The following is a 24,311-nucleotide window of genomic DNA, read 5'->3' as shown; positions in this document are numbered from 1 at the left end:
CCAAACCTGATGCAGGCCCTGAAGGCAACCCCAGAACTACACCTAGTTTGGAGGGAACAAGTTGATTTGGTGGGGAAGGGCAACCATGAGAAAGCTTACCCACAGTGTGGTTGACTGTGGGGAGCCAGCTTATCTGACAGCATTGATGTACCCACGAAAGAACCTGAGGACACTAGGAGGGACACCACACCCTGAAGACTTGTAGCATCATGCCTCCAAAACTGCTTACGAGCACCAATCCTGAAATGATTTCTGCTGTTGCCTGCTGTGCATAAATCCTACACACTAAGGCAGCAAGATGTGGGAAATGGCAAATCCCACTTGAAAAAAAGGGCCACAGGTCAGTGCTGGTCACAAAAGGTCATCCCTGGGTCATGTCCTGCCATAGGCTCAACCCTTCTGAGCCTCATGGGATTCTCAGTATTCCATGGGAGAAGTGAGCAGGTTTGCCTGGTGGGATTGGCGTGGAGACAAGCAGAAGTTTATAAACAGAAAACAAAACTCCCAGCTACTGAGGTGCACCAAGACATCTCTGCCAGGATAAGCATCATTATCTTGAGCTGATATTGTCCTACTTGCTTTTCAGAAATCAAACAAAACAAAACAGAAATGAAAAGAAACCAGCCAGTCAGAGATGAACTGACAGTTTTTGATCACTTGCAAAAGATTAGAGGTTGACCACGTGCTCACCTCACACTTAAAATAGGTTGTATCATGTCAACAGGATGCCCATCTCTAATTATAAATGATATTTCGCCAGACTAAACAAAGTTTGATATTTATGCTCCATTTCCTCCAACTCTGATTATAGCATGTTCTTTTAAAAAAATGTGTGATGAGCAAGAGGGCCAAGAGCTTTGCCCTGGCCACTCTTTTTCTGTTCCCACTGCTGTTCAGGGAAGTTTGCCACTGGGAGTGTGAAGTTGCTTTACACACTGGGATTTTGGCTTAACTTGGTGCTGACGCTGACGGTGAGCAGGATAGGAGGGGTTGTCCTGGTTAGCTGAGGTTCTCGTCAGATCTTGGATTCATGATATGATGCCAGCATCTTTCAAACACTGTGTCTTTAGATGTCCTGGGGGAAGATGTTGGTCTTGATATCTCTCTGGACTAGGCTTGGCTTAGTCCCCTCTGGTATCAACCATAACGTACCTCAGGTCCACCTGGCCTTGGGCCATGATGACATTGCCATTGCAAGATGTAGACAGCTCCGCTTACAACTGCAAAAGAGACATACCTTAGCTTATAGCTTGCTCCAAACCAGCTACCAGTAACCCAAATAGCTGTGAAATTCATCCAAAAAGCAGGGTAAAAAATGCATGTCTGATTCCCCTTGGACACCGCACATTCACCCACACAGATGTGAAGGGGTCAGCTGTGTCCACACTACAACACAGTGATTTGCTGGAAGGCCATAGTCCTGGCTCATCTTGTCACTTGCGTGGCTGCCTGTCCCCAGGCACTGCTTGACACCTAGGCAGGCAGTGCAAGAAAATGGAACAAGAAAGCAAAATGCACGTGACGGTGCTCAAGACATTCTTGGAGGGCTTGCAGGATGTTGCACACCACTTGGAGTGGCAGATATTGTTGAAACTCCTGGCACCATGGCAGGATTTAGATGAGGTGACTTTGGTGATAAGGCTTTTCTGTGGAGTGAGAGGCCACAGAAGATCTGAAGAGCTAGGAATGTCATCTATCTAGACTTCTCTGAAGCCTTTGACATGGCCCACCACAAAATCCTTCTCTCTAAATTGGAGAGATGTGGATTTGATGTTTGATGGGTGGACTGTTCAGTGGATGAGGAACTGGTTGGATGGTGGCACCCAGAGTATAGTGGTAAATGACGCGATGTCCAGATGGAGACTGGTGACCAGTGGTGTCCCTCAGGGGTCCTTCATGGGATGAATAGTGTTTAATATCTTCATCAGTGATGTAGAAAGTGGGATCGAGTGCACCCTCAGTAAATCTGCAGATGACCCCAAGCTGAGTGGTGCAGGTGACACACCTGAGGGATGGGATCCCATCCAGAGGGACCTGGACAAGCTTGAGAAGTGAGTCCAAGTGAAGCTCATGAGGTTCAAGAAGGCCAAGTGCAAAGTTCTGCACCTGGGTCAGGGCAATCCCCGGTATCAATCCAGGCTGGGGATGGAGGGATAGAGAGCAGCCCTGAGGAGAAGGACTTGGGGGTGCTGGGGGTGAAAGATTGGCCATGAGCCGGCAACGTGCGCTTGCAGCCCAGAAATCCACCCGTGTCCTGGGCTGCATCCCCAGCAGCGTGAGCAGCAGGTGGAGGGAGGGGATTCTGCCCCTCTGCTCCGCTCTGTGAGACCCCCCTGCAGTGCTGGGCCAGCTCTGGGTCCTCAGCACAGGACACACATGGAGCTGCTGGAGAGGGGCCAGAGGAGCCCCAGAAATGATGTGAGGCTGGAACAGCTCTGCTGGGAGGACAGGCTGAGAGAGCTGGGCTGTTCAGCTGGAGAAGAGAAGCTCCGGGGAGACCTAATTGTGCCTTTCTGTGCTTAAAAGGGGCCGATAGGAAAGATGGGGACAGACTTTTGAGCAGGGCCTGTTGTGATAGGACAAGGGGTGATGGTTTTAAATTAAAGGAGGGAGATTCAGGCCAGACATGAAGAAGAAATATTTTCCACTGAGGGTGGTGAGAGCCTGTGCCAGGTTGGCCAGAGAGGTGGTGGATGCCCCATCCCTGGAGACATCCCAGGCCAGGCTGGACAGGGCTCTGAGCAACCTGAGCTGGTGCAGATGTCCCTGCTCATGGCAGGGGGGCACTGGATGAGCTTTAAAGGTCCTTTCAAACCAAAGTATTCCACGATTCTATAAAATAACACACATATAGTTGGGGAGGAAATGATGGCCAGATGTGGTGGCTGCTGGGACATGGGGTATTGAGATAGTAAGAGAAAAAGAACAGGAAAAACATGTTAGCAAAAGTCCTAAGCAAGAAAAAGCATAACACAGGAGCTGAAGAGCGTCCCATCATTTTTATTTTTTCAGGGTGAATCAGGGCAAGTGGAATTTGTGTTTGGATTGTAGGGGGCAAAAACTGTCTTCAGGGTCCTCTGGTTTTACTTCCTGATGGCTGTGGACCTCAGACTTATGCCACTGCCTAGTGAGAATTTCATGTATGGCTTGCAGGCAGAGTTGCCAGGTAAACGTCTTGAGAAGATGAAAATAAGGGCAGAGACCTTCTTCCTTGCAGCTCCCCTGCCAGCTCTGATGTTTGAAGGCAGCCTGCATCCAACCCAGATTTTTCAAGCATCTCTGGGCTTTGTTTGCCCCTCCCGACACCATCTCCAGGGACATCTTCTAGCCTGTGCTTTATCAACAGGTTCAGGAAATTGTGATCCATGTGACAAATCTGGTTTATCTTGAAATGGGAAACCAGATGAGAGTGATGTGGTTTCTCTTGCAAATACTTCTCATATCTTTGCCTGATGCTGCAATAGCAGGAGGATCCGTGTGAGTCAGGTGGTGCCAAACAAGCTGCAGAACAGTTTGCTCTGATATCTGTGTTAATGGGGTTAAGGATCATGCTTCTCTCTTTAGACCCCCTACTCAATTCAGAATGTGAAACATCATCCATTCTTCTTCCTTGTTTAAATTTTCTTTTAAGTGGAAGAATGAAGAGGAAAGCTCATCTCCGCCCCAGCTTTTTTAGTCCCTTCTATTGAGCCAGACCTTGTGAAAATTAATTTAACCTATCAACCACCATTGAAATAATCAATATTCCCTTTCTGTTGTTCCTTCATCTTCCACCTCTTTACCGTGTTTACTTTGGGTAAGCGATGTCATACTGCAAGAAAGCTACAGTGAAGGGATTACTGGCATTATATCTGTAAGGATATGAAGCTGGTTGTGAACCAGGTAATCCTCAGCTCTTCTGGAAAGGGGTTTCCCCACAGTTGTTTGAGAGAGTGATCTGCTCTGTCTTTTGCTCCTTCTGTACTGATTTTTCAGGCAAACACTGAAAAAAAAAAAAAAAAGAGTACAATCATAAGCCTAGGGAGAGAAGAAATGACTTAGAAATGACTTAGAAAAGCTCTATTTTTGTCATGTTCCTTAAACCCTTTGATCCTTCCCATAGCCCCTTGATCCATCACTACGTCATCACTTATTGAAAGCAATTTTTTTTATAGCCCACCGCTGGATTCTGGGTTATTTCCAAAATGTCTTTTCTTCCTGTGCAGTGTGTTGGCTTTTCTTGAATAATCTAACTCCTGCCCTCCCATGATGTATTTTGGATTTTTTGCATGGAGGAAAAAATACTTTAACTCTGGCTTCATCCCTGAGCGTGCTCCTTGTTGTGCTGACATGGTGTCAGTCCCAGTGCACAGTGCTTCAGGTGGAACATGCTTCTGGAGGATAAAGGTACCTGCACCATCTAACAATCCCTCTGGACCAAATAATGAAGCAAGGGATGCATTGGAAGACATGGGGGAATGTTATTTCAGTGGCAAGAGAAAGCAGGCATAGGGCCACAACCTGAAGGAAACAACACCTCTTTTATCCTGCTCATCAGTATCTTTGGGTTTTCCAAATGCTGAAAATTTAATTTGATACTGAACATGTAGATTTCAGAGGTGGGGTGCACTCAGAAAATGCTTTGGCACTATAGCACAGGCTACATTTCTACTTGTGAGTTTAGTGCACTGGAAGGGTGAAATGTGGAGAACAGAGATGCACAGATAATTATGCTCAAATGTACAACATCAGCCCCCTGTCAAGAACACGTAGAAGAAGCTACAGCAGCAGCATTGAAGAGCTAAGTAAACTCCTGGTCTCCTTTTTCTTATACAAATTTGTAACCCCACAATGATGTCATGGGTGAAAAAGATGAGATATCTTTGATCAAATGTAGACATCTGCAAGGCTGGCATCTATCAAATGAGCAACCGATCTTGATATCCTTCACGGCTCGTGGAGGGAAATGGAAGCCCTTCTTGCTTGTGATTCATCTCATTCCCCAGCAGATGAGTCAACCACAAGGAGCTCCTACTTTCTCCTGTGAACACAAAGGGAGTGGTGGGTGAGTAACGCAGACAGAGATTCAAAATTAAAGGAAATGAGTCCCTCTTGCAGCCAGGAAACAGAGAACTGGATTTTTTGCTGGTTGTGGGTATACCTCCTGCTCGTGTATATCACAGCTTTTCAGACCAGGTCAGACATATCAATCATTTAAAGTATTTCTCAGCTTTCCTTGGGACAAGCCACTTGAGGATGGTATTTCTGGATGCTTTACAAATGTTATAAGTGATTCTGCCATCCTGCTGTTGCATTGATGGTCTGATATTTATCACCCCATTGAGCCAAGTCCTGAACAGGATTCCTGCCCTGAGGAGCCTCTGTATCCCTATAAACCATCTCCTTGTGTACAAATATTTTTGTTAACAAATTTGGATGCAGCTTCTGGGGTTAGACTCTACATCCGTTTTCATCCTCAGGTCAAAGGCACTGCGTTTTAGACAATAATCCTTATAGATCTCCTGACCCATCATATCTAGAAGGTCTCTCCGTGCCACATCAAAAGCATCTCTTGGTTGGAGGAGCACACTTCTTAGGATTTACTTTCTGGTGTCAAGACTCCTGTATTTTAATCCTCTCCATAGCACGAGTGAAAGGAAGAGATGCTCTCGTACCTTTCCAGAAGGTCCATGTTCCTGCTGGCACACCTCGCATCTTAAGGGATGAAATAAGCTGTTCCTAGGACTCAGAACTATGAGAGTGGCCACATTGCTTCTTGGTTCGTATCAACATGGTTGGATTTAGATCTCAGTTGTTTTCAGTTGTCAGGTCTTGATAAATGTTTAACACACCCCAGAAGGGACCAGTCCTATTACTGTACATCAGTAAATATCCACTGATTGCAAAGGAATAATATCTTGTGCCCAATGAAAAATGGAGAGGCATAGAGCTCCCACTGACCTTCTCCTTTTTCCAGACACACACATGCTAATATCCATTCCTCTTTCAGGCACAGCATTGGGGAAGCTTCTCACCTTTCACCTGTGGTTTACCCCGTGGTGAACTGCTCCCAGCTCAGCCCACTTCATCCTTGAATAATGCAGAGAATTTCTAAACAAATAAATTTTTAAAAATAGCCAGCACATTGTGAAACATAAGATTGTTGTGGCGATTAAGATTCAGGATAAGAAAGTCGTTGGAAATGGTCAAAGAAAATATTGGCAATAACTTTGTGGATGATCAGTCATAGACATGTGCAGGGAATACATAGGACAACTGATATACGTATTCTTTGCCTGCCCTCTGGTGGTGAATGGCTGCTGATTGATTGTATGCATATGTATATATTTATATATACGTGTATACACATATGCAGATGTACATATATATGTGTGCGCATATGCATATGCATTGACATATGGCAGAAAATGTTTTCATCTGAATTGTACCTTAGACCCGAATGTTGCAGATGTGACTAGTAGTTAATTATTGTCATGGGCTATAGCTGGTCTTTTTAATGCTGAAGTTTTCCCACTACATCATGTTTGTATTAATATTTAGTTCAGTTAAGATAATTCAGCATGAAAATAATAGAAGCATAGTTAGATATTTGTTCTAGTTTGGAGACATCGGTGAGCTCTTCATGTGTCCTCTTCCTCTCTATAAATAAACTCTGCTGAAACTGGGTGAGCTGTACAAAACCAAGAGCAAAATGTTTTTTTTCCAGGACCAGTTCTTATAGCAAATACAGGACAGCATAAAAATAACTGCCGCAGCATGGATGTGCTTTTCCTTACACAATGCCAGTCTGGGTTAGCAGGAGGGTGCAGAGACAAAGGTGGTCCTGGGCTGGAATCTTGGAGGAGATGTATTTCTTCACCCCCTCAGTGGGGTTTCTTTTCAGTTCAGCAAGGACTCAACATCCTATTTCCACTATTTTCCCCTTGGAGCTGCAAGGAGCAGAGGGATCTGCCTTGCCACCCTTCACACCTTCTACAAACGTGTCCAGCACCTGGGCATCAGGTAGTGAAGATAAACGAGTTCAACACTGCAGCTCTCAGGACTTATATAGATATAAGAGGTATTGCCTAAACTTGGTGTTCCCAGCCTTTTCTATTTAGGATGACGTAGTGCAGCGGGAAGGGTAACAAGGGATGTTTAGATCAGATATTAGGAAAAGTTTCTTTCATGGAAAGTGTTGTTGGGCATTGGAACAAGCTGCCCAGGGCAGTGGTGGAGTCACCATCCCCAGAGGGCTTTAAAAGATGTGTAGATGAGGTTCTTTGGGACATGGTTCAGTGACAGTGTTGGGTTAACAGCTGGACTTGATGATCCTGAAGGTCTCTTCCAACCAAAATGATTTTATGATTCTATGAAAGGTGAGTGTTTTGGAGGGGAAAACAGTTTGTTAACTGGCTCCAGTGCCAGGCACATGTCATTTAGTCACGCAGGTATCACCACTGCTTTCTCAGGAGCATTCCTTGGTGCTTTTCATTTTCTGAGGCTACAGAAGTCTCACACAAGGTGGTTTGTTCTCAATGCTCAGGGCCTCTTGATGTTCCAGATATGGCTGAAAGATTGGCTGGAGACATCTCAGAATGTGAAACCCACTGTCCCAGCACACCCAGAGGACTATCTAGCTACAGAATTTCTTCACTCTATTCCTTTCCATCTGCCCATCTTCTGGGGACAACAGTGCTTGATTGTACCACCAAGGCAGGTTCATTCCACTTAAATGAAGACCTTTCTCTTCTAACCTTACCAGATCTCCTACCTCCTGTCCCATTCCACACAGAGCAGTGTTGGACACTGTGTACCCTTCCCAACGCTCAGCCACCAGGACAAAAGTACAGCAGTAGGGGCAGTGGGGAAAAGATTTTCAGGCTGATCCATCCTCTCCATAGTCCAAGATGCAGCATTCGCCGGGTCACCATGCAGACTGAACCCGGGACTTGGACCCATCCTGAGTATAGGGTCATATTTCCCCCTTGTTCTGACTCTGCTGCAGTCCTGACAGGTGCAGTCAACCAGAGCAACTCCAATGACATCTCTCCATTAATAAACTTTGGCACCTTATTTGGGTAACAACCTGTGATTATTCCCTCTGGTCCTTTCTGTGGTGGTGTTTGGGGAGCTGGAGTTACAGATTTGGCCGGGCAGACAATCACCTCTGCAGGGAGCCCACACAAGTAGGTTAAACAAAAGCTTTATTTCCACACAATGTTCTCGGGAAATGGTGCCAAGATTTCACAGACAGCTCAGAACAAGGATTAGCAAGGAATGCTCTGCTCCTGTGATGATTTCTTATTGCAAACAGCCCCAAGTCACAAAATTCATCTTCAGAGCCAAGCCTGAGCTTCCTTTAAAATCAAAAGTGTTCAGATTAACAGTTTTCAGGTTTGTTCTTTATAGCAATAATGTACCCATGCAAAGCTCACATGCAGAGGAGTGTAAGCCATTTCTACAACACCAGACCTCCAATCCATGGTTAAAACCCTCTGGTACTACAGCAGAAGAAATATTCAATAAGCCATGGTTATTAAAGCAGTTAATTGCAGCATGTCTGACATCAGATATTATACGCAATGTTTGGACAGTGAACTGCTCCTGGTGAGCAAAGACCTCAAGACTGGACATTCAGATATGCAGAGCCTGTTTGCTGCCTTCTCTTCCTGCCCACACTTTTCTGACTAGAGTGGAGAAAGGTCAGTTGGTTTCCTGCAGGATTTCAGTATTCTGAAGCGTTATTTCAGTTCCAGATTTTGAATGAAAAAAATAAATAAAGAAGGAAATTGAATGTGGATGTTGGATTTCTGACATCTGCCTCTGGGGTTGCTTTGACTGAGGTAGCCCTGCAGACAGGCAGCTGAGGCATCTGGCAAACAAGTTGTTAGAAAACCAGACCGTTTTCCATTTGGGAACTGCAGAACATTTGCAACTTGGCAAACTCTAACAACAACAATGGAAAAAAAACTTCAACGCTAATAAATGCCTTCTGCTCAAGACCAACTGGAATTTCATGCATCGTATTGTGGTTTTCGTTTGGACATCAGGCTTATGTAGATATAACATATTTCAGCTTTGGTCCTTGGCCCTGTATTGACTTTCCCTGAGCTTCTCTGCATATGTTAATGAAAAGTGTTTCGGACATCTAGTTTTGTGAAAATGAGTGTATTTGTTTTCAGAGTCCGTTGTACAGTTTTTTTAATGGTGCCTGCAGTCTGTACTACCCAGTTTAGCTTCTGAACAGATCCAAGTTGAGAAGAGATAGCAGCAAAAAGAGGATTTAATTCCTTTGAATAAAATTATTTTAATGTGTCAATGAAAGCAGTCAATAAAAGAAAATGAGATGATAAATTTTTTCTTGACTTTCAGTACATCCTAAACAGGTCCTTTGCAGGAAAGGAGACTGAATTGCACCAAGTAATGACACAGTGAAGGGTAAATGTCATGGATCAAGACTGACGTGGAGGCAAGAAGCAAAGAGGAGAATTGCATGATCAGGATACATTGTGCAACAACTTTTGTGGGTGGTCCTTACAGTTCCCACTGCATCCTGGGCTGTTTAGCAGAATTTAGAGGTAGGTTGAGGAAGGAAGGAGAACCAAGGGATGCTGACATCTGTAGATATCATGAAGTCAGGCTTGAGGAGGATTGTGAAGAACTCTAATGAATGAGGAAAAGGATGTTGAATGAAATTTAATACCAACAGCTGTGAAGTAATGAACATCAGAGGAAAAGTGGTAGGTGCTTCTTATACTGCACAGAACATGGGGCCAGTTTCATCAGCTCAGGAACCCTCCCCTGTGGTCATTGCAAGAAGACTGGATGAATATCCTGGGGTGGGACGAGTACTGAAAAGCCTCACCTGCCTGCCTGTCTCAGCAGTCACTTGGCCACCAGCTGCAGGAAGCCGGAGGAGAGGACTACAATGATCCCCAGGGTCTGGAAATCACCCTGAATGCAATGGCTCTTGGTGTGTTTTGAGAGGTCTGGTCCAACTCTGTGTGCTAACCCAGCCTCCCCTTACATCAAACTCGCTGTCCACAAGCTGACACATCAATCCCGTAGCCCTTCATCAGGCTGACTTTTGCCTGCAAGAGCTTTATCCAAGGCCACCATTTCACACAGATTCAGAGGGAGCATGAAGAGTTGTAGTTCCTTTGCCGTCTCACAGAATCACAGAATGTCAGGGATTGGAAGGGACCTCAAAAGCTCATCCAGTGCAACCCCCCCGCCGGAGCAGGAACACCCAGATGAGGTTACATAGGAAGGTGTCCAGGTGGGTTGGAATGTCTGAGAGAAGGAGACGCCACAACCTCCCTGGGCAGCCTGGCCCAGTGTTGTGTCACCCTCACCAAGAAGAAGTTTCTTCTTATATTTAAGTGGAATCTCCTGTGTTCCAGTTTGTACCCATTGCCCCTTGTCCTATCACTGGTTGTCACCGAGAAGAGCCTGGCTCCATCCTCCTGACACTCACCCTTTACATATTTGTAAACATTAATGATGTCTCCTCTCAGTCTCCTCTCAGTCTCCTCTTCTCCAAGCTCAAGAGCCCCAGCTCCCTCAACGTTTCCTCATACAGGAGATGCTCCACTCCCTTCAGCATCTTCGTGGCTGTGCTGGACTCTCTTCAGCAGTTCCCTGTCCTTCTGGAACTGAGGGGCCCAGAGCTGGACACAACATTCCAGATGCAGTCTCCCACCTATTCTTTTATTCCAACAATTATTTTTAATACAGTTGAGGTCAGAGATGAGTGTCACACTAGGATCTTGTGGCCTGATTGAAGGGGAATGTGTAGCTACAGCAGTAGGAAACCTTTAGCCCACCTTCAGCCCCAACACCCATGGACTTGCATCCAGCCGATGACCACTGTTACTGTGTGCGACTGGGAGAGCGAAGCGGGGTAAGAGTCTGCCTGTGAGTAGGACCTTGCCAGACCATGTTCTCCGTTGCACGGGTAGAAGGGAGAAGGTTTTCCTGGTATCTCACATGCATTTGACAACAGGACAAATCCACTGCTAATGCAAGGACAGAAGGCTGTATGGAAGGGAGGGCTCCTGCGGTAGTGACCATGGTGCTGTCCCTGACCTCACCGCTGAAGGACATGTCTCTACAATGCCAAGATAAATAACCAGAGCTTCAGAGGAGGATGTGCTGAGGTTTTCACACGAGGATATCAGGAGATAACATAGTTTCATATGTTCAAAGACTTACCCTCAGCCCCATTCCTGCCTTCACCCACCTGCATTCCCAAATTCTAGAGAAGTATCTCGATATTTTCCAATGAGGAATGTGTTGTGTGGAGTGCTATTGCCCCGTCCCGCCTTTAGTATCCTCTGTCATTGGAAACTTTCCGAGACATAGGTCCTTGCAGCTCTTTTGACACCCATCCATGTTGTGGTTGCTCCACACCTTCCTTAGGTTCTTCACCATCTCCTCATACTTCTTCTGCCTGACGGTCCTGCCACATCTGTATTTTGAGACCTGTCTCTAAATTACTGAATAAGGGAGTGAATATGTGAACAGGACTCTCCATAGGTATCTTATCTGCACAGAGTGCTGAAAAGTAACAAGACGAAGGTAAATATACAAATAAGAACAAGACTTTCAGGTGGAGGTATAAGTCTCCAAGGTTCTTTATTGGCATTTGGTTTTAATTCACTGTTAAAAATACTGTATGAAATATGAACTATATTCAGAAAGTGTATATTGCGCATAAATATGTCTTCTACAGCTCTCAGCAGTTTGCACAACTACATTCGCCTTGTAACATGAGTGGTAAAACCACCTGCAATCACATGGTAGGTCCTTGTCCGTATTGGTTTCTAGAGTGTGAGCTTCACTGACTGAGGAATCCACCAAGTGATGTGTCCACGATCACCTGAGAAGTCTTCTGTAGAGCTAGAAAATTTACATTTGCTGCTTCCAGCTCCCATCTTCCTCATTACAACATCCAAACACTAGTTTTAGGAGCAAAATAACAAGAAAAGATCCTGATACTGTAATCACAGTTAGTATGGGAAGAAATCTCTTGAGTAAACCTAAACCTGCCTAAACAGAACAATGCCGGGAAAATATAAATATATTTTATGGCTTTCTAACAGCAGAGGTTATCACACTCAAGGATGAGTCCTTGGCCTCTTCCTGTTGAAATTAAGAGGAAAAAAATACCACTGGCTTCAAAGAGAATTAAGAATTATCATGGGATTACTAAAGTCGTCAGTGATCAGAACTTTGCTTCTCTGCTACCCTTTCCCACAGATTTACTATTTTATTTTTTAAATAAATTCAAAGAATGCTGTTTATTTTAGAAGACTACAGGCTGAAGAAAGAATCCAAAAACTGTGTACAGAAGGGAAGATTGAAATTTTCTTGTTTAAATGTCCTTCAGCTGGAAAATTCAGTTTTTTGGCTACACGACCTTTTCTTAAAGTTGTCTTTTCTCAGCCTAACAAAAACACACACTCAAAAGATTATTTCTTAGTGGGCAATTATGAAATAAAAAACTGGGTACCCCAAAATTGAAATATATATGTAACTGTACATATGTGTAGATGTTGAAATGGAGAATATACGCACAGCGGTAGACTGAAGAGTTGTGAGTTTTGGTTTTTTTGGTCTTTTTTCCTCATGCATTTAGAAATGTTCAGTTTGATACAGAGCAGAAATAGAAGGTCACTGTCCTTCCTGCTCACTGTTCAGCCAGCTAAGTGGATTGATGAGAGGATTTCAGGAGCAATGATGGCAGAGATTCATGCAACTGCCAGGTTTCTTGTGTGGCTGACAGCAAATTGCTTCAAAAGATTTTATGTTTTCTGCTTGTATTTATCTTCTTTTACATCTATTTTGCCTGTGTGTGGGGAGGAACAAGTGTTTCAGAGAGGTTTAGCACATCTAGACAAGTCAAGTGGCAGAGTTTCCAGGCCCAGGTTAAAGGTCAGTGATGAGATATCTATGTGGGTGCAGAGTTCATCCAACTTGACTTCGGTCATCCATCAGGTAGGTTTCTCCACCTGAGCTGATCAGCACAGCTCCTGTTAGAATTGATGTCAAGCACTTTTAGGGCTTGGTTCATCCATCTGAATACAGATACACAGGATAGGATTCACTTTCAGATTAAGACATCCAACTTCAAAGGTGTATCTCATTAAACACAGAGTCATAGAATCTCAGAATAGTTTGGGTTGGAAGGGACCTTCTGAGCTCATCCAGTCCAACTCCTGCCTTCTTCACCCAGCTCAGGTTGCTCAGAGCCCCGTCCAGCCTGGCCTGGGATGTCTCCAGGGATGGGGCATCCACCACCTCTCTGGCCAACCTGGGCCACTGTCTCACCACCCTCAGTGTAAGAAAATTATTTCTCAAGTCTGAATCTCCCCTCTTTTAGTTTAAAACCATCACCCCTTGCCATATGGCAACTAAAAAGTCTGTGTCCATCTTTCTTATCAGCCCCCTTTAAGCACTGAAAGGCACAATTAGGTCTCCCTGGAGCTTCTCTTCTGCAGCTGAACACCCCAACCCTCTCAGCCTGTCCTCCCAGCAGAGCTGTTCCAGCCTCGGGTCATTTCTGGGGCTCCTCTGGCCCCTCTCCAGCAGGTCCATGTGTGTCCTGTGCTGAGGACCCAGAGCTGGCCCAGCACTGCAGGGGGGTCTCCCCAGAGCGGAGCAGAGGGGCAGAATCCCCTCCCTCCACCTGCTGCTCACGCTGCTGGGGATGCAGCCCAGGACACGGGTGGATTTCTGGGCTGCAAGCGCACGTTGCCGGCTCATGGCCAATCTTTCACCCCCAGCACCCCCAAGTCCTTCTCGCAGGGCTCCTCTCTATCTTTCCTTCCCCAGCCTGGATTGATACCTGTCTAGTATTATTTCAGATCTGTCTGGTCTCCAACTACTGTTGCAAAAGGATCTGGTCCTGTGTCCTATTCACAGAATCACAGAATCACGGAATGTTAGGGATTGGAAGGGACCTCGAAAGATCATCTAGTCCAATCCCCCTGCCAGAGCAGGAACCCCTAGGTGAGGTTACACAGGAAGGCGTCCAGGCGGGTTTTGAATGTCTGCAGAGAAGGAGAATCCACAACCTCCCTGGGCAGCCTGTTCCAGTGTTCTGTCACCCTCACTGAGAAGAAGTTTCTTCTCAAATTTAAGTGGAACCTCTATTCATCAGTTCTGTGTGGATGTTGTAGACAGAATCATAGAATCGTTTAGGTGGGAAAAGACCTTTGAGACCATGGAGTCCAACCACAAACATAACACTGCCAAGTGTACCCCAAGGGCACCATAAATGGCATCAAGCGCCCTGTTTTGGCAGCTGAACTGTATCACAGGTATCTCCATCTGAGTATCTCTGAGTGCACCAGGCTCCCATTACTTGCATGGAGACCTTGCCAATAGTCAGTGAAGTTTAGGGATGACTGTGCAAGCCCAACGTAAGCACAAATTTTAAGCTCAGCTGAGTCATTAGGCTCCTTATACTTTCTGACTTGATCTCCATTAACTGAAATGGGAACTGAGACGCCCAGTGCACAGAAGTATTTGCACGTAGGAGCCTAAGAAACACCCCTGGGAAGTGTCCGTTTCCCTTCTCTGTCTGTTGGGGGACCTGTCCGGGTGACTGTCTCCGACTGTACTTACAGGCCTATATTTAGCCAAATTATTCTCCTTTTGCTCATCATTGCGGGTGTTTCTCCTTCTTTGGAGGCCAACCTTGACTACACATAGGCCTTTCTGAGGAAAATACATTGATGCAAGAGCATCACACCAAGAGCAGAGGGAGATGACACCTGTCCCCCATAGAGAGGATGTGCTTTCTGCCTGCCACACCTTGCAATTCTCTTTAGCCAAGGCATAAATATAGGTTGATGTAAAACACACCGCCATGTAACAGAACAGCACTGATCGATATTTTTAGCATGGGAAAACAATGAAAAAAACTTCACAGATTATGCAGAAATTGTTTGATTTTAAACCCACGTTTGCACAAACCAGTCCAGATTACATCCCTCCCTGGAGCTGTATTTTGAGGTATGTTTAGACAGAATTGCCTGGCTCGTGTGTCTTCCATAGGGCTTTATTCCTGAATGAATTTGCAAACAGAGGGTAGCACAGTGCAGAAGATGAAAGCTTTTCTAAGCCCTGTTTGACAACTCAAGTGTCATATGAGCCTTTTGACAGATGTCTTTCAAAGGCCAACATGTCCAACCTGGAATACCAACTCCCATCAAAAATTAAGCAAAAGCTCCTGTTGCAAAAACAGATGCCACAGAGTAAAATTTCATTATTAAAGAATATTAATTAACTTCCATTTTCACTTTTTTGTGTTTGTACTCCAAACAGTTCTTACTTTGACAGAACATGTGTTTTACACTTGCTACAATGAATTATTTGTGAAAATAGTATCTTCCTTAGCTTTGTGGAGTCTGGTTTGCGTCATTTCATAAAGATATTTGCAATAAGCAAAAAAGGTTTGGTGAGTGGTTGCTGACTTATTTATCATCTGAGTGATAAAAATCTGCCCTGGTCACTCTGAGTTCAAACTGCGCTTGAAAAGGGTCTCTGTGTTTTCAATGAACAACTTCTGGTGGTAATAGTGATTAAATTACCGTATCTGCTGTTCTCTTCAGCCTTGCAGAAGAGAGAACAACAATTCCCAGAAGTTTGTTTGAAGCCAGATGTTGAACAGGAGTAAAAATCTGGGAAGAAGAAGTGGCCAACAACAAAATTTTTTGACCTTGATGAAGTGTGCCCTTTTAAAAGTGCCTACAGGCCAAATGCTGACCCTTTGCAGAAAGGTATTTTTACCCCCTGCAAGGCTTACTTTGAAGACAAGAGCCTTTAGATGACTTGTAGATTAGGAAGGAAAAAGAGTGACGTGTTTTAGGCTTTGCACTGCTTAAGTGATGCACTTCTCATTCCCTCAGCCCCACTTTTGCAGGAAGGAAAATTCATATCTTATTAATATTACTCAGCTAAAGGAACTGCAGAATGTAATTCTCTGCATCTCAGTTTTCCAATATCTTGACATTCCGTTTTCATGCTGCTCTGGGACGAAAAGCATGAAATGTTTTAGATGTGGTATATGTGAATGCGTATAAAGCAAAACAAAATGTTCTTCCAGTTGAGATCTGGAATTGAGAAGATGACATATTTTGACATTTTGAGTAGAATCACATTTTGGCATTTGGAAACAAATATTGATTCATACCAAAATGTTTCATTTCAAAACTGTCATTTCAGTTTGAAAATAGCATTAAAATGGCATTTGCAACTGAAATGTCAATTTAAAAGAAAATGTTTCAGCTTAAATTGACATGCAGGAACAAAACATTTTGATCCAAAATTTCCCCTTGTGGGGGAGTAAAAAATATTTTTTGTTGTTGTCAAAAACATTTTCTTCTGAATTGCACTGATTTTCATGAAACTAGAGTTTCCTGCAACAACAACAACAAATCTATTTAATGCAAACCAGTTAAATAATTTTAGGACTTGGCATTATTGTTTAATTCCAAGCCGAAGTGCAGTCAGACATGTTTGTGCTGCCATGCAGACTAGCTAAAATATTCTTTGGGCTCATTCTTGTGACAGATGCTGATGAAGAGCTGACTCTACCATCACCATCACTTCCTTCCCCAATGGACCCCTGCCAAACACACACACACATACAGCTCTGAACTGGTGCACAATTTCACCATAAATGATGGTCAGGATTCGTCTGCCTGCTCATGTTTACCCCGTGCAAGAGCTAAAGGGCTTCATCAGTTTTACTGCTTTTGGCTGGAAGGGAATTAAATGGAGGGTGTGAGTTCTTCTGCTGGTTTGGCTTCAAGGTGTCCATCCTGATCTTATTAGTTCATTGCTATGCTCTTCTCAGATTTCCTCCTCTTCAATACTTATTCCGGCCTCCTTCATGCTCCCCAGCTCTTTAAAGGTTGCTTTTGTCAGTGTCCTCTTTGTGCTACTCAGGACAGATTTGAGTTTCCTGGCCAGCACATCTGGCCAGTTGCTGTAAAATAGAGAAGAGACAAGGAATTAGCAACCCTGCTTGCTAAGGAGCAGCCTTTTGTTTTGCATCATTTTATATCAGACAAAGCAGAAACATCAGATGTTCTCAAAGCCACCAAGAAGCATCAGGCAAGGAGGGATGTTGGTAGAGAACTGCAGGGATGTGGTGGTCCCAGTAGACCATACAACCGCTGGAGCTGTTGCATGGGTTAATGGGATACATAGAGCTTTCCTCCAAGGACATTCACTTCACAAATGTAAATTACATTTACATAAAAACAACCAGAGGGTTTCAGCAGCTCATGAAAAACATTCCTAACTGTGCATCACAAGCCTCATGAAGCCCCTAGCTGGTCACAATAGAGATTCCCTGTTAATCAGCTGGACATCTCTGGATTTGAGGTCATGCACTGCCACAAAAAAGAAATCTGAAAGTCCAGCTGCTCTGACAGCCCCATGATGCCACCAAGTCCAAGACGGGCAGAGAACCAAAAAGCCCTGACATCCATCTCAGATCCAGGTGCAGTGTCACTGCTTGGCCTGGCACTATTCCTGAGAGAATAAGCTCTGCTGAGTATCGGGACTTAAGATCTGGGCTAACTGAGAGACTACAAGATCCAGGCTAGTAAACTGATGCGATGGAGCTGGAGAGTATCATCTGCTATGATGCTCTAAGTGTCCATGATGCCAGGTTCTACCCTCTCTTGATGGATACTAATTTATTATAACATAAGGGGGGTTTCAGAGACAAAATAGACATCAAGGACTTGTAGAAAGCCAGAAACTGAGTGAATGGCTGGCCTCTACGCAGGTCTCAGGTCTGCAGCTCTCCTGCCTGTAAAGCATCATCTGAAATAAAATTTACTGTGTATAATAGAAGAAAATATTATTCCAGCTGTTGTAAAATGAACCAAATTCTTACCCATACCAATAGCACCATTGTGATTATACAGATATTAAAAAGAAATAGTTGATAAATTGTTATGCATATACACATATGTATGGTTATAAATTGTACACACCATTATTGTGTACAATGAACAAGCAGTTACTTTAGACTAGAAGTATATGTAAAACTGACTACATGAAGCAGACATCCTATTGTGAAAGGACAAGAGATGATGGTTTTAAACTAAAGGAGGGGAGATTCAGGCCAGACATGAGGAATACATTTTTGACACTGAGGGTGGTGGGACCCTGTCCCAGTTTTCCCAGAGAGGTGGTGGATGCCCCATCCCTGGAGACATCGCAGGCCAGGCTGGACGGGGCTCTGAACAACTTGAGCTGGGTGAAGATGTCCCTGCTCATGGCAGGGGTTGGACTGGATGAGCTTTGAAGGACCCTTCCAACCCAAACCGTTCTATGATTCTATGACTGTATGATTCTACTTGAAGAGCGTAAGACATGAGGTCTTCAAAGGAGGGGTATGAATACTATTAGGCCCAAGGACTATTCACATTAATGATCAGTTATTAGTATAGAATTGTTAAGCAGCCTAATGAAGCTACCCTTAATGACAGCACAGGATGAGTTGTCCTTAAAGTGTATGTAAGACTATAGCAAAGTCAACTACTAGCCCTGGCACCAGAACCAGGTATGCAGAGCTGACCACTCTGATGCCCTGTGCTGTAGCACTACATATCTAATTATTTTTTTTTTTAATAATTCAAGACAACTGTATTTTATTATTTGATCTAAGGTTCTGTCTGATGGTCTGGTTACCTGTCCCTAATGACTGGCTATTAAATCTGGATTCAATAAGAGAAGAGCCAGGACCTCCAAACTCAACACATTTCATGTTCCCTTCAGTCTCACACTGTGGGAGACCAAAGGCAGCCATGGACAACCAAGGGCAAAAAAACCAGGAAAGGGGTCTAAAGGCAAATTGCTGAATTTTAGTAAATCTCTCAAATGTATCAACCCAATGCAATTTAGGATTCAGTGGAGGATCCACCCTGAAAATTCATTCATTGAACTTTATGAGAAAGAGCTGATGCTGTCATCAAAGACGATTCCAAATGTTTTGCAACCACTAAGGAAACAAGGAAAAGAATGAGGGTTTTTTGGTGGTGGTTTGGGTTGGCTTGGGGTTTTTTTGCCTTTCTGGTGTTGGATGAAGAAGATACACCTTTCAGTGTGTTGCTGGGAGATGAGCCTGCATGCCATGCAAACCAAGGTAGAAGAAGTATCTAAGACAGTAGAAGAAAGGGAGAAGAGAAGAAAGATATGATGGGGAAAAAAAGTCAATAGAAATGGTGTTTCATTTCCACAATTCTAGTTTCAATCTTTGGAGAGTTCACACAGGCAAAATCATTTGAGATTATCCCTTCAGAGGGGTTGGAGGAGAAATAGCAAACTAATTTTATGAGTTTCTGCGTAGACGTGGGTTTCGCATTTGGGGACAGATTCTTTATTAAAAACCCTGTCCTGAATGAGGTTTCAGACTTCACCTTCAGGTCTTAACTGCTGGTGAGCCACACGTTGCTAGTCTGTGGTTTGACCAGCAAGATGAAGTGACTGGGGTGTTTAGTGTATTTTCTGAACAAGAAAGAACCTTGAGGAATCTCTTGTCGCTGAGATCATGGGATGAGAGGTCGGAAGAGAGGGAGAGGCAAAGTTCTGAGGAAAAAAAAGGAGAGAAAATAACTAAAAACTTGAGCCTTAGTACTTTCAAGTGATCTTAGACTGGTCCTTTGTCCATGCAGGACACAGTCTTTGTATGCTTATATATCTAAAGGTCAGCAAAGAGCGATACAGATGACACTAAGATTTATACACTGTGGATCCCTCCATAAATACAGCAGCTACCAACCACATTGGGGTGAAATCTCACCTCCTTGATCTTCCTAATGAAATCTGACTGACTTGCATGGAGTCAAATCTCATCTCTACAGTGAGATCCATCTGGGGATCACAGGGTCATTGACCTCTCTTTGGGCCAGTTTTCTACGGAGCCTTGAAGGAAAGAGAGAAATCCCTTTCTTCATATCAGAAGCACTGTAAGATGCTAGAGGTGGGACTCAGCTGTTTGAGGATATTGTCTAGCAGTATTTGAGGTGCCATAGTTTATCCTATCTTTAGCTGCTGTTACATGCGCCAGCTTTGCATAAGTGTCTCTGACAACCATGGTGCTCCAGGTTGAATCCCACTTGCATGGATGGGTTTTTAGGTCCATGTCAAGATCCTATATCCTACTGCTAGAGAAAAGAGAAAGATGACTAGTGGTATAACCAAGAGGTTTATCTTCAGGTAACTGGAGGTACACTTCGGTGTTTCTCACTTTTTGCTGCACATTTTTGTCAAGATTCGGCCAGAATCATCAATTCTCTTTGAAAACAGGTGTCCACCAAGAACAACAGAGTCCACAGTCACTCTTCCAAGGTTAAAGGATTCTCTTCCTGAGCACGAGGAGCAGACACTTGGCCTTCCTCTAGACTCCAGGCCAGATGAATACTCCGAAACTACTGAGATGGGGATCCCTATCTTATCGCAGAACAGACCGTGTGAGACTGTTAATAGCTTACAGTCCTAGACTTATGGCACTGTAAATGAGGTGAATGGACTAGAGATCACTACGTCTGAGATCTGCATACAGCGTTCCTTTATTGCTGTCAAGGAAAAACAAGCTTATTGATAGCATGACCCTTTTCATCATAAATGTCTAAGGTAGATCAGCTGGAAACATCACTAAACCACCAAGCAGGCACATGGGAATAAAGTGGCTGTTGAGGACATAATTGCCTCCCTTGAAAGATTCATGCATGCAAGAAGGCTTGAACTAGGACTGTTGAAAAGCTCCAGGTATAAACTCCTTATTGATTTTTCTGCCATTTCCCATAAATCAAGCCAAGTGGGCTAATGAGGACCTTCTGTTCTCTATAATGTAGCACTAATTAGCCTTGCTTCAGTGCAGAAATCTGTGTCTGTGGGAGATATATGCACTAGATGTTTTTATATTAGTGTATGTGCAGTTTTTGTGAAGCAGAGCGAACCCAAGTGAGACATCGTCTTTGACTCTGGCCTTGGAGGAGTAGCTTGTGCTCATAGGTGTCGATCAGCTGCATGGTCTTCTGTGCCTTGGAGCTTATATTTACCAGTGAGTGTTCACACATGGTAGTGATTATGCAGGTCTCTGCACAGTACGTACCATATTTAATTTTTATTTTTATTTTTTTTTTAAATGAAGAATTTCTGCCAAGCTCCTAGAATAGGGAGAGCCTCAGATAAAAATTTAAAATCTCCTAAGGGAGATAAAGCAGTCTAGCAACACACCCTGAATCATTAAAAGTTGTGGCTGGGAAAGAGTTACACTGCCAAGAGCACTCTGCTGGGTTTTATCCCTGTGAGAAAATTGGATGGACTTTTAGTGTTTAGATTAATCTATGAGCTTGAAATGGTGTTTCTTAGGTGTTGGTAACCAGCCAATATCTAGGCACTCTGGGCTTTCATCCACGTCTGCCTTTTTCTGGGTGGAAATTAAGTAAAATTTAGTTCAGGGGCACTGAGTAGAAGTACTATTGGTGCTTTCAGAGATATTGAAAAAAACCCCAACCATAGAGCATTTTCACAGGACATCAGACCCTCTATGTACACATGTGAGTGCGCATGCTTATATACCAGCCTTGTTCTGGTAGCACCTGTTTGATCAGGCTTCTCAGGTCATGCTGTTATACTCCGTGTAACTTCTGAATTCCAACCAAATCCTCCTAAATCCACATTTATTTCTCATACCGGTAGGTACCATGGTGATGAATAACAGAGCTGCATCTTGTTTTATGGAATTACACTAGACAGGAGTTATGTATGACAGGAAAGCAACTATAGGTAATTTGGATTATTCCAGGCTTGAACTCCAGCTTTATCTCTCTGTTTACCATGGGCTGGGCTCTTCCTGGCACAGTGCGATCGATAATACACTGCAGGTAAACACAGTTATACTGCATGTCTCTCAAGAATGAACGTGATAAGAGGTAATAATTTGCTAGGAAATCTCCCAACAAGGCTACTACTATCTTCAGATAGCTTTGCGCCTGTTCTGAGCACTTTTAGAATGAGACGTTTTAAAAGAATAATGCACATTTTTGAGAGAAAAAAAAAAAAAAGACATGACACTAAGACCAGCAAAGTGCAGACAAATAACACATAAGCAGACACAAAACAGCAGAGCTACGTTGGGACTGTCCTACAGCTACTACCTCAGATCTAGGCCCTTTTGCCAAGGAGTTTTTCAGCTTTCCTCCTTTTGAACTCTGCAATTTCTTCCGGGGGTAACCCATGAGCTCTACACCTGCAGTGAACATGTAGGCCATTAGAGAAAGAACCAGTTCAAGTTTCATCTGCAATAAAGAACAGACCATAATGGAGACCGAGTGAAAGGTATGTGTTTTCAGATGCGAAAAAGGAAAATAAATGTTGGGCTTGGTTCTGATTTTATTTATTCCCCTCTCGTATCACTTCAGCTCAATTTATTGCAAAGGGCAAGGTTAGCTAATTTAAAGTGTCCAAAAGTTAGGTCCCTGCTCCAAGACAGACATCTTTTGTAATCTGTATAGCCAGGTGCTTCCAGAGATCTCTTGGCACATCTTAGACACCTCTCCCAGGACGAGATGAATGACTTTGATGACTGAGGAGCACAAATTCAGTATTTATCATGCCTATATTCTGAATCTATTAGACAGGATGAATCCTGGGAGAATTATTCCATTATTCCTCCAATTCTCCCCCTCATTCATCAAAGTGAAGAGCAGAACAAAACTGCTGTGAAGATCTTGCCTTTGGTTAGTTCAGCTCCTGTCTTAGTGACTTTTGGTCTTCTAGGGGTGTTGTTTTCAGAAACTCCCAAAGCTATGGGCACATTTCCAAATGGAAATCCTATTTAAGTGTCCCTAGAGACAGCCGGTTTTCCCTGAAAGCTTGGCATAAATTTAACAGCTTTTCCCAAAAGAAACCGGAGTCAAGTTTCATCTCTTTTGCCAATTCCATCCTACAAATGGCAACATCTACCCAAGTGGTGCTTCTATGCTGTACCTAAATCCTCAGCTCTGGGATTTTGTAGAAATATTGATCCCTGTTTATAAACACTTCCAAGAGTGCTGGAGCCTTTAGGGCTGGGTCTCAAGCACAGGGATGCCAGGAGGATATAATCCTGATGGGCTGCATGAGAAATGTCTTCTTCTGGGAATCTACAACCCAGGTGGGATTCACCTCCCTGAAATTCAGGTGTCTACAACAGAGATGTCTCCACCTGAGCCAAATATCTTGATCTCTCTTCCGGGCCAGGAGAGGGAAGCAGGCATTGCTGGACCACAGAGAGGGTTTATCCCAAAGCAGGTGTCCTCTGGGGGGCAGAAGTGCCTGTTTCTCTGCATTGACTCTAAAAGATGTGTAAGGTGACCAGCTCAGACTGAGGTGTCTGTGCTAGAGGTAGATAAATTTAATGGGATGAAATTCTACTAGTTGGAGGTGGAAGATGAATACTTTGTCTTCAGCTCCTTTATGCAAGCAGTAGCAAAATTCAGCTGCCAGTGGGAAAGAATGAGAGAACTTGCTCTTCAAGTCCACCCAGCAGGACTTCATCCACAGGGGAGTGGATCTTGCTGCCTGTTTCTGCAGAATATTGTAGCAGGTTGTGACCCACCGAAGGTGAAGACCTGACCAGGGTGTTTGGAGATCAAGCACACTATCAGATTGCCTGAGCTCCACATCCAAACACTGCTCACACAAGTATCAAATAACTATTTGATAATGGCTTGTCCTTCATTGACAGCACAATAACAAGAAGAAAGATCCAGTGCAAATAGCACTGACACATCTCCCGAACTCACTGATGTCTGAGCAACTAGAGAGGGCTGATTATGCACACTCCATCCCAACTTCTCTCAAAACCCCTCTGTCTGAAGCCAGCTGTTATTTTTCCAAGGCCTTCTCTTCCAACTACCTTGTTTCCAAAACCAGCAAGAGAAAATCTGTAAGGTCCTGCATCCCAGCTCTCTGGACTATTAAGGAATTTGCCTTCTCTTTCCTGAATGTGGTGTATTACAGGGATTTTTTCTCAGCACTGTAAACACAAGCCCCTGTCTTGAACCTTAGAAAGGCAGCCAGTGCAATTTCTAGTTCCCAGTTAAAAGAATAATTTTGGTTGGAAGAGATGCTCAAGATCATCGAGTCCAACTGTTAACCCAACACTGGGACTAACCCATGTCCCTGAGAACCTCATCTACGTGCCTTTTAAACCCCTCCAGAGATGGTGACTCCACCACCGCCCTGGGCAGCCTGTTCCAATGCCCGGCAGCCCTTTCTGGGAAGAAATTGTTCCCAATGATCCAACCTCA

At 44.0% G+C, this 24,311-nt stretch overlaps 1 protein-coding gene across 1 annotated transcript in view; it reads right to left on the bottom strand.

Annotated features, from left to right (window-relative positions):
* Positions 1 to 16,845: 16,845 nt before the first annotated feature.
* The window catches only part of GUCY2F (guanylate cyclase 2F, retinal), a 47,064-nt gene continuing 39,598 nt past the window's right edge, over positions 16,846 to 24,311 (bottom strand). Inside the window, exon 18 of the mRNA XM_065657730.1 lies at positions 16,846 to 16,981. Coding sequence (XP_065513802.1) covers positions 16,846 to 16,981 — 136 coding nt within the window. The remainder of the gene's footprint in view (positions 16,982 to 24,311) is intronic.

Source organism: Caloenas nicobarica, chromosome 1 (genome assembly GCF_036013445.1).
Source record: "Caloenas nicobarica isolate bCalNic1 chromosome 1, bCalNic1.hap1, whole genome shotgun sequence".
Lineage (NCBI taxonomy): Eukaryota > Metazoa > Chordata > Aves > Columbiformes > Columbidae > Caloenas > Caloenas nicobarica.
The sequence above is the reverse complement of the archived record's forward strand: the minus strand, read 5'-3'. Positions and strand labels throughout refer to the sequence as shown.